The sequence below is a fragment of the Schizosaccharomyces pombe genome (assembly GCF_000002945.2).
Source record: "Schizosaccharomyces pombe strain 972h- genome assembly, chromosome: I".
In the NCBI taxonomy this organism is placed as follows: domain Eukaryota; kingdom Fungi; phylum Ascomycota; class Schizosaccharomycetes; order Schizosaccharomycetales; family Schizosaccharomycetaceae; genus Schizosaccharomyces; species Schizosaccharomyces pombe.
Window position 1 is genome coordinate 1,840,320 of NC_003424.3, and position 14,927 is coordinate 1,855,246.

The following is a 14,927-nucleotide window of genomic DNA, read 5'->3' on the forward strand; positions in this document are numbered from 1 at the left end:
TGCCTCGGTGCGATAGCGCGGTTGTTCCGCAATAGCTTAATCAAAGACGGTCGGAAATTCCGCGGTTGAAAATCGGCTGTAAAGTGTCTGAAAAAAACTAAAAACTGGCGATCTAAAAGATATAAAGGAAGAATTCTTGGCCCTGAATAGAGAAAAAAGTTTCCACATTTGACTGTTTACGAACTTACCTCTATCTTACGAATTTTGTAAAAAATTCCTTTTGTTACATCAACCTTTTCTTATCGAATTTCAGTTTTTTTTTGAATTGAATCGTTTTGTTAAATTAAAATTTCCATCCAATATGTCCATTCCTCTTGAACAGCCCGAGAATGTCGTGGTTCTCCGTCAGACCATGTACTTGTTATCATTGATGACTATTCTTCGCGATCAGCAAACCGGCCATTCAGAGTTTGTGCGCACAGCCAATCTCATTATCAACATGCTAATGCAAGAAGCATTGAGTGCTTTACCTTATAAGAAATGCTTAATAAAGACTAGTTCCGGCGGCACCTATACTGGCGTCCAACCAGCTAGAGATATATGCGGCGTCAGCATTTTAAGAGCTGGAGAGAGTATGGAATATGGATTGGCCGCTGCTTGCAACTACTCAGTTCCCGTCGGCAAGTTATTGGTGCAAAGAGATGAAACTACGTTTGAAGCTAAATTGATGTTCTGCAAGTTACCCAAGGATGCACAGGATCGTTTGGTTTTGTTGCTAGATCCCTTATTGGCTACGGGAAATTCTGTAATTCTCGCCATTCAAACTCTGATCAACAAGGGGATCCCAGAAGAAAACATTGTGTTTGTTAATCTCATTGCATGCAATGAGGGGATTACTAATGTCTTTGCTAAGTTTCCCAAGCTTAGAATGGTTACAGCGTCTATTGATCCCGAATTGAATGCTAATAAATACGTTGTTCCTGGATGCGGTGATTTCGGTGACCGCTACTTTGGCACTTGCTAGAATCGTTGATCTTTCATCTCATCAGTGTATATCTCTTTCTGATCCATTCATTGTATTTTAATTACCCTAATTTTTATTCGTTCTCGTTCATTTCGATATATTAACCTTAGATATAATCAATTGTAACATCTATTTCATCAAAGCCCTGTACACTGCATATCCTCGCGATTTATTTAATTTATTATACTCAAGTCCATACCGTGACATTCGACAAACCTTTAATTAATAAACATAATTTTACATCCATTTTTTCACGAGTTATTTCAGTAATCTTTAATCTCTGTTTTCCAACATTCTGTGTTCAATAAGGCGTGTTATTTCCATTTGATGTTTGATTTTTATAGAACATCCTATGTTACTTCTGTAACTATTACCATAATAAAGATATGTCGCTTACTTACTTTTGAAGTCATCCCTTTAGTAGATAAACAGCTTTATTTAGTGTAATATGAATACGCTTACTGTCTAAACGCAACAAATATGCATAACCTATTAATACACTTCATTCATTAACTAGCAATACATTATAAACAAAGATGATCTAAAAAATTTTTATGACAAACTAAAAACAAAAAATAATTTAATAAAGAACCTTCAATAAACCTTGAAAAATTACTATTAAGACGAGATCAAACCACAAAAAGTAATTTACCTAAGGAAAACAACCCGATAATTTTTTGCTCGTAATACTGAGAACGTCGTCCTTCTCAACCTCCTTCTCAGTGGGAAGTCCATCAATATAAATTTCAGATGTACTGTCCTTGTCGATGGAGTCTTCTGAGGCAAGGGTAAGCAAATAGTCATCAGCTTCTTCGGGAACCTCAGAAAGCATTTTCTCACCGCATTCGGTAACAGGGAAGATTTTGCAAATGATTATATGAGATAAACAGGCGACGGTAATACCCAAAAAGTAATTTAAATTAAACATGGTATTAGCAACTTTTGGGACTTTTTGTCCAGTTGAACCAGCCATACCAACAATATTGATAAGCATACCACAAATGTAAGAAGCAAATGCCCGGAAGTTGATACCCTTCCAAAAGTAATAGGGGCTGCTAGAAGAGGAAGAGTATAAAGGAGCAACTCTAATCAAGCCTTTGCGCACGAAATAGTAGTCGGCAATGATAACGCCAGCAAATGAAGACAAAAAGACGGAGTATGAGGATAAATAAGTTGTGAAGTTATTGTTTGAGCTTAATAAATTCCATGGGCACATGCAGAGGGCAATAATAGAGGCGATGTAACCACCACGACGAACATTAATTACAGTAGGCAAGAGAGCTGACAAATCGTTACCCGCAGAAACCGAATTAGCAGCAATGTTGACACCGAGTTGAGCGATACACAAACCAAATGCGATGAAAAAGACACCGGCACGAACACCGTGGGCGTTAGAGTGATCGAGGAAAGAGGCAAGCAATTGAGTAGGATCCCAAAGAGTCGTGCCATAAATGGCTTTGGATGCAGAACTAACAAGAACACCGATTAGCGAAGTTACACCAAAGGCAAGGGGAACGGTGATGATTTGAGGCCAGTGTACGGCGCCAGGGGTGGTCGCAAAGCGTGCAAAATCAGGATTATTGACAATAAGAGTCGCAAAGCCATCAATACAGGTTACAATTCCATTAATTACCACCCAAGCATGTTCATACTGACCTAATTTTGTAGGTTCATGAATAACAGGACCGGCGCCGTGGGCTTTAACGAGCGCCCAAATTAGGAAAGCAATGGCTGCAGGAGGAGCGACAATGGCCTTAAAAGTGAAGAGGTGACGAATTTGATGTACTGGAAACCAAATGGCAATATTTGAAAGGAGCCAAAAGATAAAAAAGCCAACCCATTGGTATGTCTCCGTACCACTTTTTGCCATGGTGTTAGGGATATGGGAGAAAGAAGGCCAAATTGAGCGAATCATCAAAACAACACATTCACCACCAATCCAAGCCTGCACACCGTACCAGACGCATGCCAGGACACTACGATTAAGAATAGGCCATAATGAACCCCATGTACCAAAGGAAGAACGAGAAAGAACAGGGAATGAAATGTGATATACTGCACCAGGGCGACCAGTAGTTGCAACTAAAATACCGCAAATAAGATAGCCAACCCAAACGCAAATCCATGCCTCCCACCAGTTCAAGCCAAGCTCGATAGCGGTGGCAGAAATCATCCAAGTGTTGATGTTGACAGCATCAGCTAACCAAAAAGAAATGAAGTTCCAAGGCCCCCAAAGGCGCTTGGAAGGAGGAACAGGATATAGATCCTTGTTAGTCAACATTCTCTCGGCCATAGTCATACCAGGCCTATGATCCAATATAACAAAATCCTTGACCTTTCTATAGGCATTGCTATTTCTAATTCGTGAAAAAAAAGAATTATTATCCACAGACTCCATGATTTAACAAGATTAATGTTTCAGACGATAAGAAAAAACAAACGACAAAAATGAGAAAACTTTTTTCAAGACTTTTGTAGGGAAAGAAAAGATGAGCGAAATTAATTAAGTGACTTTAAATAACAGATTGAAATATTAAACGAGCTGAGTGAATTCGTTAATGAAGGAAAAAACGTTCGTAAACAAAAAAAAAGAGCCGACAAAAAAAATGGAGGAAACCAACAAGTGCCGTAAAATATTTCACCTTTACAAATAATAGCAGTTATGTAGTATTAAAAAATCCTACAAAGGTTTGACAAAGGCCTTGCACTGTGGCTTGAGTAGAAGAAAAAGTGGAATGTTGAAATATTTTCAGAGCAATCTAAGAGGTAACAATGACCAGAGGTAACAGAAATTTCTCCACAATAAAAGTGGCGAGCAAGCGATCTTTGGAAAAAAGATGAGTGAAAAGCTGTGTGCTATTACAAAACAGATCGTTAAATGTTTTATTTTATGTCGCCTTTCAATTCCCTCAATGTTAAGCCTATAAAGTTTGCAAATATGTATTTTCTTAGGAAGAAACCTTTGTTTATATGTAGAGAAAATTTTTTATTTCGCAGCGCAATCAGAGGAGATAGAGATATCTTTCGCGTGTAAGTTTAAATCCAAAACGCTAACTAACTTAATGTGATAGAAAGCCAACCAAGAGGCTGAATTCGTAGATTGTAAGGAATATGGGTATTATCAAATGACGAAGATTAGATTACGCCGCCGTCCTTAATATAAATTAATGATAAGTATATGAACGGATGCACAATAGAGATAATTGATAAAAACTTGGCTGTGCAGCTGACCTGATTCTCAAAAGCTTTACTTGAGGTATAGATAAAGCAACGAAATAAGATATTTTCGCTAAGTCTGCAAGTACGAGAAATCGGGCGTAGGCTGATCTATGTGCAAAACGGTATGTTAACTCAAAAGCCAAAATATAGGATGATAGAGTAAACTCGTATAATCAATATGAGTCAAAAAAAAGTATGAATGGAATGCAGGGTAATGCTTTTTGAACGAACAATCAAAGAAATGAAGGAGGAAAACAGTGCGAATTGAAGTTAACAAACGAATGGAAAAGATGAATATCGACGATAAAACAAACGTGTAATGCCAAACAAAATAGAAAAAAATGAAATGTAGAAAAACTCAAGAAAAAGACAGTGTGGACTTTGGTAAAAGCTAGTGATCAATTAATTTCCGGATCCAAAAGAAACGGATAGATGCAAACAATGGTGTCGAAAGTAATGTCGACTCCTACAAGAAACTAATTAGTCGTATCAAAAATTGATTTTGATAATTGATGAACTTTGCTTAGGTTTTATAGTTAAACTAGTTTGCTTGGAATAGGTCGATAACGGGTCGTCCATTTCGTCTTTCAATATAACAAGCTATTAACTATACTTGTTTTCATTCATTTTTTTTGATAGGAAGCTCACCGCGGCAAGCCTTTTTGTAGTTTTCTGTTGATTTCGTGGTTTTGTTGTCGCATCTATTTTTTTGAGTTTAAAGTTGTCAAGATAAAAATAAGGCCAGCAGTTGAACACATCGCTTAATCTTATCAGTTAGTTTTTCACGTAAGTAAAAAGAGTTTTCGACGAAGATTCTCAAGTAGTGTTTTGGTTTTAAATTTTTCTAAAAAGAAATGATATTAGAATGCCGCGCTTCAAACGGCTTGTTCCACCAAAAAGGTATAGTCTCAGAAAGTGCGATGATTTTTTTATCCATCGTTACCTTGTTCGGGAATGCTGCTACGGTCTGCGCAGTATGAAAACAAGTGAACAACTGATCAATCAGTAAACATAAGAAATCCTTAGTTGCGCAGTTTAGAAAAGATGCAACTATAGCACCTTTTGCAAGCAAAGCAATTGAGCTAGGAAGAGATAAATGATTTTATTAAAAAATATTAAAATTAAGTAAAGAGTAATCCCTACACCGTAAACCAAAATAAAAAAGAAAGAGAGAGGGAGAAAAACTAGTAAACATTGTTTGCGACAGATCATGGCAGTAATCATGAATTTTTAACACTTTTAACTCCTTATGGCGAAAGATTTTGTTTTAACATGCAATACACTTTAGCTCCCTGCCTCTAATGCGAAATGAAGAAATGTAGTGTAAAAACAAAAAGCAGATTAATTATTTTTGTAAACTTATCGAAGAAAAAATCATTAGCATACAACAATATCAGAAAAAAATTATAACAATCAAGTTCGATCCTTGGTTAAAAAAAAAAAAACCGAAACAAACATTAAACACTAGTAATAGAAAACACAATGTTTTTACCAGTCAAACGTAGATAAAAAAAATCAAGTAAATAGACAATGACCTTATTCTGCAATGTAAAGAAAAATAAATTTAATAAACAGTTGTTTTGGGATTCTTCAACAAAAGCTTTTTAAAAAATAAGTTTCAAGGAGCATCTTTAAATCCCTTATCCTTTTCTTTGTACTCCGTGACGCTTTGAGATAATTTCTCTTGCTTTGTAAAAAACGACAGAAGCATTCCTACTCCTGCAACTGGACAATTTACAATCCAGATTGTACGAATGGCATTAGCATAGACATTGAATACAAAGTTTCTCTCGCTTACGCTGGGAATTGAAGCAATTTGAGAGTATGAAAGCCCTGTAGAATATTCCGTTCCTTTTAGAAGTGTCGTAAGTTGCTGATCATAAATTACCGCTCCTATCGATATTCCCACAGATGCACCCATATTCCTTAGCAGCATAAATGCGGAACAAGAAGTCGCCATCAAAGCAGGAGGTACAGAAGCCTGAATAGCAATAAGATTGGGTTGGAACAGGTTGCCAATTCCAACAGCTGTCAAAGCCAAGAATCCCATGGTACGTGGTATAGGTGTGTCATAGTATATTGCGATCATACTACCGGTACCAGCTAATAAAACTATCCATCCTCCAATCATTGGATATCGATAATTTTTCAATTTTCCTATTCCCATACCACTAATGGCAGAAACAACTGAAGATACAACTGCCAGAGATAAAGTATGAACACCAGACATTAACGGACCATCACCCTTGATGCTTTGAAAGTAGATTGGAATGTAATAAGTCACAGTTGACATGATATAATAATGTAAGAAGGAGGTTACCATCACAGAAGATAAAGAGAGTGTTTGAAACGCCGAGGGAGCAATAATTCTAGTGCGGGTGGTATAAAGTTCATTGACGACAAAACCGGCAATGCAAAGGATACCAAAAATTAAATAGCACAAGACATTGGCATGGGCCCAATGTCCTGTTGTAGATCCGATGTTCAAGCCAAGTAAAAATAACACAACACCAGTCGTAATGGTTACAATGCCCACAAAGTCAAAATCACGTAAAAACACGCAAAACGAAACTGTAGGCTTGGGTACAAGATTGAGGAAAAAAATCAAGAGTGCAAGCGAAAGACCACCAGTAGGTAGATTAATGAAGAAAATCCAGCGCCATGTAGTATTCTGTGAAATTGCACCTCCAATTAAAGGACCCATAACAGAAGCAACCCCCCAAGTGACTCCCATACAACCTGTGTAATAAGGTCTGGTCTGTAAAGGAGTAATGTCAGCTATAACGATTGTAACTAAAGACATAATACCCCCACCGCCGATGCCCTGCACAGCACGGCATAGTACAAGCCAAAGCATATTTTGGGCAGCACCACACATGGCACTACCGAAGAGGAAAAGAACAATGGAAGTATAGAGGACAATTTTCCTACCGACTACTTCACTCATAATACCACAAAATGGAAGGATAGATGTTTCTGCCAATGAATAAGCAGTACCAATCCACGAATACGATGAACCGCCGTCGAGATTTGCTACAATAGTGGGAATAGCCGTAGTAATGACGGTTTGATCCAAGGCAGCCAAGAAAATCGACAACATAAGTCCTGGAATAACGATGTACAATCGATTGGAGGGCAACACAAGGGTGAAATCAGGAGAATCATTTTTTTCAGACGAGATTTCATGGGTTGAAAACCGAGACTTTAGAGAACCGGCACCATAAATTTGATCTTGATTCTTGAAAGAAAAGGCTTTCGAGTTTATAGACTTTATTTCGTTTGCTTCATCAAGCGCAGTTGGATACCAAGCTACTTCACTGCCTGTGGTATAGAGTTGTAAACTCTTTGGGGAGGCCAAATTACGATTTGGAGAAGTAGAAGGATTCATTATGTTTAGTAACTTTATAACACAAATACACTAGGGAAAAAAATCCGTAAGGAAGAGGGTGAATGCAGCTAGGAGAAAAAGAGATATTGCTAGGAAAAAAAATAATATTGAAGGAAAGAATATAAATAATCAAGACAACGAATGCAATTTTAATGAAACAATTGAGTAAGTCTGTTACAATCAGAAAGGGGGGAAATTTTAACTAAATCACAGAATAAAAACACTACTTCCAGGATGCCTAGTTTTGGTTATGGTAGAGTTTTTTTTCTACTTGCCTGGAATGAGTACGTTTTGAGAAAACACATAGATAGGAAATTATAAGGAAGGAAAATTGACGCGGCTTTAAGTGCACATATTCTTAGTTTAAAAATAAGAAAATATGCACATTAGGCCAAGTAATTACCGAGTAAGCATTTTCATGTAGAAAATTTGAATACGATCTTTAGAGGCAATATTTATACAGGATTTTTCTAACGATGGAGCAAAGGGAGAGCAAAAAAAAAAAAGCCGCGCTAATATCCGGAAAATAGGGACACTGAAATAAGGAGGTTCGTCGAGAAAAGTCTACAGAGTGTCTATGCATAAGAAAATGAAGGGAAGTCGAAAAAAGCAGGCATTTAAAAACGACGAGAAAATGAATGAAGAGTATTCCTTTTTGAGTGAGCAAAAACGATAATGCCGTGAAGAAATGAGCAAATTTACCAAGATAAGAGGATATCGGGATAGTTGATTAATATTGATATAGATGTAATGACAGCAATGTATAGTATTATAAATTTGTAATCTTTTAAAATGTGAGGAATGTAGAAATAATCGTAAACATGTATGATATTATAAAGGGAAAATAGGGGATCGGAGTAAACAAGTAAGTGAATGAAGAGAGAGAGGGTTGACAAAATATTGCATATCAATGGAATGGTTAAGCAAACATTGAAATGAGTAAGTAAGCAATGAAATGATTAAGAAAAGTTTTAATGAGTCAAAAGAATGTTTGTGGATCAACAAGGTGCTTTTGAGGGTCGATAAAGTGCTCCTTTTAAGGATTTTGTAACAATATTACAATAACGCTTCTATATGTCTTTAGTTGTACGTCTTACAAAATCTACAGCAACGATTTTTTTTATGGATTGAAAAGTGTGCGTATGTACAGGCCTGTAATACAACTCTTTTTTTCAAAGAATTGCAATGTTTATTGTACATTTGACTTTTTAGTCTGACTGGCTGAAACAGCATGTCGGAATTGTTAATGGCCTTTACCTACTATTTCCCACTTTAGCGATGCTTTATTATACACTATCCTAAGATACCGAGCAAGATGCAGAAATGCAGAATTCCCTGATTAGAAGAAAGAGAAGTGATGTTTTTAAAAAAAAAAGTGAATTCTACTCACAAACCTTTTTTTTTTTTTTTTGGGGGTTGTAAGACTGTAGCATCATATTATTTGGAAAGATTTCATCACTCACACGGTAAGGAAGGAAGGAAGAAGGGAGGTGGGTATAGCGGAAGTAGCCACCTGCACACTTGGACGAAAGGGGATTGAGTGAGGAAAGGCCCGAATTTTCGAAGGTTTGGAATTTGTCGAATGTGCAGAGGAAAAGTGCAGCTGAATAAGCAAGGTGAATCTAGGAAGGTGGGCTAGAAGAAAGTGAAAACTAAGCAAGTGTTTTGGGTATTTAGTTTTACAAAGCAAGCTGGAGAGGTTTAGAGAGGCAGTAGGTAACTCAATAATAATGCGACCGGGGGGAGGGAGGATTAAAAAAGATGGATATAATAATTTTTACTCATTTTGCGGTTCTTTTGCATATAAAGAACTTTAAACACCACGCTGTGAAAGACGAGTGACATTGATAACTGGAGTGAATGGGATTGCATCGGTCTTTAATAGATATTACGTTTTAAAGCACTACAAGCACTAGTCAAAGTTGACCATTACTGACAAGTAGCGTAGATAAACAACGTAGGTGGGAAGGGCACACTAGAGCGTATATAAGGAGAAAGAACGCATGTAAACGTTAAAGGGATATAGTGTGATGCGCTGCACAAACATTGATTAATTTATCCAACCAAAAACCACGCATGGTAGAGCGATTTGTTTACATTTCAAGGAAGCGCTCGAATGGATTGATTTTTGATATTTGAATTATGAAACAAAAGGATCGGTTGTTTGATGAGAGTAAGATTCCGTGATTGAGGAGGTTTCTAGCTTTTCTAAGTATGGTAAACCAGCAATTCCCACTTTGCATATCCTTCGTTGGTCGGAAAGAGTGGGTGAGGGTGCCTTTTTCGTTTACGTGTGAGCGATAGATAGGGGAACGAAAGTTCGCGGACTTTTTTGTCAGCAAGTCTCGATAAGATAGCGCAGTGCAGTGTAGGCGGTATGGTGGAAGGGAGGAAGAGTGTGTGTGAGAGAGAGAGAGAGACGGTATGAGAGAAGGATGGAAAAAATGGAGCAGGGAAAGCAGAAACATCGTTCGATTTGAAACAAAAGGAAAAGTATAAAGAGAGAAGAAAGTAGGAAAGTAATGAGAGTAAGAGCAGTAATAGTAACATAGGTATTGCTGGATACAATGGGATACAATGGGTAGAATGTTGATATTGTAGATGTAACTATATGTGTAAGTGTAGCTTGTCGCATAGCAAGTATAGTAAGCAGGCTGACAGAAACACAGACAGATAAATACACAAATAGACACAAAGACTATCCATCTACATCGTTTCCAACTTCAACTTCTGCAACTGCAACTCCCACTTCAATTTCAATCTCATTTTCATAATCGTTTTCTTGCATCGCCTTTGCCTTTCCCCAATCTCCCTCTCTCTTTACCCTCCTCTACCATCTTTTTCGTCGCAAAAATCCTTACTCACACACTCTCTTTCCGCCTCTTTATTTCTCCCTCCGCCTCTTTATTTCTATCAACGCTCTCGGCCCTCTATTATCGCTCTCGTCCTAAAGCGATTGACTAAGCTAAAAGTACTTTGTTCATCCACTCTATCTAGCCTGTCCAATCCGTGCTATATCTACCCCGACAACCTCCCTGACTTGTCGTTTCTTCTTTTACGCATCGCCCAATGCCTGTAAGCTGCGTCAACGATGATTAGATAGTTTTGTGTTGGACGAAAGCGCCAAACGAATCGGATTGGTTTGAGGTACAAGGCGATGAATGCTGAGTGGTGGATTCGGCTGCGAATACAAAGACAAAACAAAATCGGCGTTTGCTCATTGATAATCAATGCTCCTATGGGTGGTGAGTGATGTGAGATGTTGGAATGGGCAAATCGCATTTGTTCACCCCTGCTTTTCCTAAGATTAGTTACTAAGTATGTATTAAAATTTCCTTGTATAGCGGACTTGCCAAAATGTAATCGCCGCTATTCTGGAAAAGAAAGTAGTTCTTGAGAGTGTTGAATTTGTATTTAATAAGGCTTATTGACACGATTTCATTCCAACGAATTGCGCTTCACAAGCAAAGCAAAGCAAAGGCAACAGCAAAAGCGAAAACAAAAACAAAAAAGTAAATCCAAGTCAAGTCGAGTCCAGTAAAGAGTATTGTATCCTTTAGGTATAATACCCTTGTTTAATTACAATTTTCACTTGTTTAATTACACTCTTCACTTGTTTAATTACACTCTTCACTTGTTTAATTACACTTCTTCCTCTATCAAGTTAGTGTTTCGATTGCTTTCATCTGAATTGTTTGGTAGGTAAAAACAACGCCTATTTTTTTTTTGTCGCACCATCCAAATTACTTTGTATCAATCCCATCACTCCTCGCAGTGCTTTGTCTCGCTTTTACAGTAGGATTTTTGCGTTGTACCATATACTTCACGAAATTTTGCGCTTCATTAAATTGTCTCTCTCTCTATTGACTCTTTGTGTGTGTGTCTAGCATTTTCTGACTACTTGTAGTTGTTATCCTTTGCTATCGCGCTCTATCTAATCAGCTCATTTTTATTTATTTACATCCATCACTCCTTGTTGCAAGGTTAGAGATTTGACTAGTTCCATCCTTCTTCTTAATCACTGAAGTCATTTTTGTACTTGTCATTCATTCCAACTTGTTTATCTCAAGTCATTCATTTATTATCCTCCCTATAAATTGACTAGGTTGTTCCCCCCTTAACAATTCACTCATTCTTAAAACAACCCAAAGTTACTATAGTAGCGTATCCTTGACATAATCTAAATTGATTGCGTCGAAAAAAGAAAACACTAAAAGAGCACCTTGTCGTTTTTTTTGCCTTACACCAAAAAAAAAACTCTTTGTATATCTCTGAAAGAAAAAGTTTTGAAGCAAACCTTTTATTTCTTCACTTTTTTTTTACTTACTCTGTATTCTTTTATTCTCTCAACTCTGCCTTTTCATTAAGCGCTGTCGATAGCATACCCTCTTTGCCATATCGCTTCGTTTCACCTTGTCTACTCTTCTTCTACTAAAGGAAATAAAGTTTTTTAATTTTTAATTTGCTCTTTTCCTTTCTCTTTATTTAATTGGCTTATTGTTCGATTCCTCTTTTGTTCAATTGTGGATTTCTTGGGGTTTCTTATTTACTAGCTGATTGTTCTTTGGTAGTTTTAGAGGTAATTGTTTTTTTCCTGTACGAACTTTTCTTAAAGTTTGTTGCGTTGAGATTTCCTTTCGTCCTAACTTGTAATATCTAATTCTTATTAATATCTTTTCTCTTTTTTTTTTCGTTTTCGTCTCTTCTTATTTTTTTTTATCTTTAATTTTTCTACAATGTCGGAATCCATCCAAGATCAAGATCACGAAAAGACTACTATTATCGAAAAGACTCGTCGCTTTGTTTTATCCATCTTTACCAAAGACTTTTGGATTGGCGATTATGATTATTCCTTTTTGCTACCTGCCATCCCTTTCACCAAACAAAAGCCAAAATCTCCCCCTTTTTTCTCGTTAAATGCCAAAGTCCCTGTCTTGTTGGCTTTGCTTTTGGGATTCCAACACGCTTTAGCCATGGTCGGCGGTGTCACTAGTCCTCCTCGTATTATTGCTGCTTCTGCCAATCTTACTACTGAACAAACAAATTATTTGGTCTCTGCTGGCCTCATCAGTAGTGGTATCATGACACTTATTCAAATTGCCCGGGTTCATATTCCAAAAACAAAATACTATATTGGTACGGGTATGCTTTCGGTGCTAGGTATTTCCTTTACTAGTGTCAGTGTTGCTCCCAAAGTTCTCTCTCAAATGTACGAAAATGGCTACTGTCCAAAAGATGAGAACGGCACAAAACTTCCCTGTCCAGATGGCTATGGTGCTTTCCTTGCAACCGCTTGCGTTTGCTCTCTCTTAGAAATCTTTATGTCTTTCATTCCTCCACGCATTTTGAAGCGTCTATTTCCTCCCATCGTTACTGGCCCCGTCGTTTTACTTATCGGTACTTCTCTCATCAGTAGTGGTCTTAATGATTGGGCCGGTGGTGAAGGCTCTTGTACTGGTCGTCCCACTGAAGCTGAAGCTCCTGGTTATTCCTTATGTCCTTCCGATACCTCTCCTCATGCTTTAGGTTGGGGTAGTGCACAATTTATTGGTCTCGGTTTTAGCGTATTCGCAACCATCATTATCATCGAGCGCTTTGGTCCTCCACTTATGAAAACTACTTCAGTTGTTTTAGGACTTGTTGTTGGTATGATTATTTCCGCTGCTACTGGTTATTGGGATCATTCTATCATTGATGCTGCTCCGGTAGTTACCTTCAATTGGGTTCATACCTTCCGTCTTCGTATCTATGGTCCTGCCGTTCTTCCAATGCTTGCACTGTACATTGTAAACATGATGGAGGCAATCGGCGATATAGGTGCCACGTCTGATGTCTCCATGCTGGAAGTAGATGGCCCTGCCTTTGATGCAAGAGTTCAGGGTGGTATTCTTGGTGATGGCCTAGCTTCACTTATCGCTTCTCTTATGACTACTACACCACTGACTACTTTCGCTCAAAACAACGGTGTCATCAGTTTGACAAAGTGTGCAAACCGTCGTGCTGGATTCTTTTGTGCGGTAATCTTATTTTTTATGGGTTTGTTCGCTAAGTTTGCTGCTGTCTTTGTTGCCATTCCGTCTCCTGTCTTAGGTGGAATGACCACATTTCTCTTTTCATCTGTTGCTGTCTCTGGTATTGCTATTATCTCCCAAATTCCCTTTAATCGTCGTAATAGGTTTATTTTAACTGCCTCCATGACTTTGGGTATGGGTGCTATTTTGGTCCCAGATTGGTTTACTTATTTCTTTGAATACAGCGGACCAAATAAGGCTCTTGTTGGATTTCTGGACGCCATTACCCTTGTGATGGAGAATGGTTTTGCCATCGGAGCCTTTATCTCCATTTTCCTGAACTTAATTTTGCCTTACGAGTTTGACCCTGATTTGACAAATGACAGTCCTGGTCTTTCCACTACGAATGGTGTTAACAATGGCATTGTTGAAGTCCGTGGTATAGATCCCAACGATTCTCTTTCCAATACGGACACGGAATATGCTAACGAAAATAAAAAAGATGAAGTTGATGTTGATAAGGTTGTTTAAATTTTTTTATGTTTTACATGATTATCCTTATAAGAAGAACAATGAAAGCAATGCTTTCATTGTTTCTATAAATGCCTTATTCCTAAATTTGCCGCTTTGTTTGTTTCCGATTTCATTTCTTTTCGTTGTTGCATTTTATTTAATGGCTTACATATTTTGTTTAATAATATTTACATGTGTTAATTGGTTGTTAGGTTTTTCATCTATGTATACATTCACATCAAAATTTGATCAGTATAATGTGCTGATAGCTTGTTTATATATTTCATTTCAATAATAAAAATCTTTACTTAGATGCTTGTATTACTCCGTTTATAAACCATGTATTTTCCGACTAGTGAATTTAGTTGGATTGATATAAATAATTAAAAGCGATAATATTTGTATATTGTTATAGAAGAAACCCAAAAATCGTAGTATGAAATTTGCAGTATTTTATTTGCTAAGAGGAAATTAAGCAGTTAAAGAAGCGAGGTTTTCTTTCAAGCGTGAATCCGTGTAACGTTGATTTATTTACTTACTTGAGAATACTGACTTTAAAGCAGCTTGCTGTGTTAAGCTTCCAATGTTTACAAAAGACACATTTCAGCATCCGTTGGGTATATACTATGAAATAAAACGTTCGACGTGGGTTATAAAGCAATGTATGTTGCATTGAATGATCTTTCTAATTGCAGCACCCTTGTTGATAAATAAGAAAAAGAAATCTAATTATAATCTTAACTAAAAATGTGAACTGCGAAAATTCTTGCTACGATAGCATTAATCGGTTAGCACATTTTATAGCGAAAATGTATCGTATTGTAGTTGGGCG

The 14,927-nt window shown here is 37.3% G+C and overlaps 5 protein-coding genes and 5 long non-coding RNA genes across 10 annotated transcripts; 5 read left to right on the forward strand and 5 right to left on the reverse strand.

The window, feature by feature from the left end:
* Window positions 1–301: 301 nt before the first annotated feature.
* On the forward strand, window positions 302–964 carry uck2 (uracil phosphoribosyltransferase; the record flags this gene model as incomplete). Its single annotated transcript, NM_001018944.1, has 1 exon — window positions 302–964. One exon carries the CDS (start codon window positions 302–304, stop codon window positions 962–964), a length of 663 nt encoding a protein of 220 aa, NP_593510.1.
* Window positions 965–1,588: 624 nt separating this feature from the next.
* Window positions 1,589–3,684, reverse strand: fur4 (plasma membrane uracil transmembrane transporter). Its single transcript, NM_001018945.3, has one exon. It carries the CDS (start codon window positions 3,360–3,362, stop codon window positions 1,617–1,619), a length of 1,746 nt encoding a protein of 581 aa, NP_593511.1. The 5' UTR covers window positions 3,363–3,684; the 3' UTR covers window positions 1,589–1,616.
* On the forward strand, window positions 1,943–2,438 carry SPOM_SPNCRNA.2835. Its single transcript, NR_192203.1, has one exon. It is a non-coding gene; the product is annotated as a non-coding RNA (long non-coding RNA).
* A 126-nt stretch (window positions 3,685–3,810) lies between the features above and the next one.
* On the forward strand, window positions 3,811–5,020 carry SPOM_SPNCRNA.178. Its single transcript, NR_150602.1, has one exon. It is a non-coding gene; the product is annotated as a non-coding RNA (long non-coding RNA).
* A 308-nt stretch (window positions 5,021–5,328) lies between these two features.
* SPOM_SPAC1399.02 (transporter) lies at window positions 5,329–7,826 on the reverse strand. Its single transcript, NM_001018946.4, has one exon. It carries the CDS (start codon window positions 7,569–7,571, stop codon window positions 5,802–5,804), a length of 1,770 nt encoding a protein of 589 aa, NP_593512.1. The 5' UTR covers window positions 7,572–7,826; the 3' UTR covers window positions 5,329–5,801.
* On the forward strand, window positions 6,010–8,472 carry SPOM_SPNCRNA.2836. The gene has a single exon (NR_192204.1). It is a non-coding gene; the product is annotated as a non-coding RNA (long non-coding RNA).
* Window positions 8,019–10,039, reverse strand: SPOM_SPAC1399.06 (uncharacterized protein; the record flags this gene model as incomplete). Its single annotated transcript, NM_001356031.2, has 1 exon — window positions 8,019–10,039. The coding sequence occupies one exon, from the start codon at window positions 10,037–10,039 to the stop codon at window positions 9,665–9,667; it is 375 nt and encodes a 124-aa protein (NP_001343103.1). The 3' UTR covers window positions 8,019–9,664.
* A 977-nt stretch (window positions 10,040–11,016) lies between these two features.
* Window positions 11,017–14,332, forward strand: SPOM_SPAC1399.01C (transporter). Its single transcript, NM_001018947.3, has one exon. The coding sequence runs from the start codon at window positions 12,308–12,310 to the stop codon at window positions 14,111–14,113; it is 1,806 nt and encodes a 601-aa protein (NP_593513.1). The 5' UTR covers window positions 11,017–12,307; the 3' UTR covers window positions 14,114–14,332.
* Window positions 12,081–14,026, reverse strand: SPOM_SPNCRNA.2837. Its single transcript, NR_192205.1, has one exon. It is a non-coding gene; the product is annotated as a non-coding RNA (long non-coding RNA).
* A 184-nt stretch (window positions 14,333–14,516) lies between the features above and the next one.
* On the reverse strand, window positions 14,517–14,881 carry SPOM_SPNCRNA.2838. Its single transcript, NR_192206.1, has one exon. It is a non-coding gene; the product is annotated as a non-coding RNA (long non-coding RNA).
* Between the last annotated feature and the right edge of the window lie 46 nt (window positions 14,882–14,927).

Bases quoted from the DNA above. Each gene is read 5' to 3' on its own strand.
- fur4 (NM_001018945.3), bottom strand. From the start codon at position 3,362: ATGGAGTCTGTGGATAATAATTCTTTTTTTTCACGAATTAGAAATAGC.
- SPOM_SPAC1399.02 (NM_001018946.4), bottom strand. From the start codon at position 7,571: ATGAATCCTTCTACTTCTCCAAATCGTAATTTGGCCTCCCCAAAGAGT.
- SPOM_SPAC1399.01C (NM_001018947.3), top strand. From the start codon at position 12,308: ATGTCGGAATCCATCCAAGATCAAGATCACGAAAAGACTACTATTATC.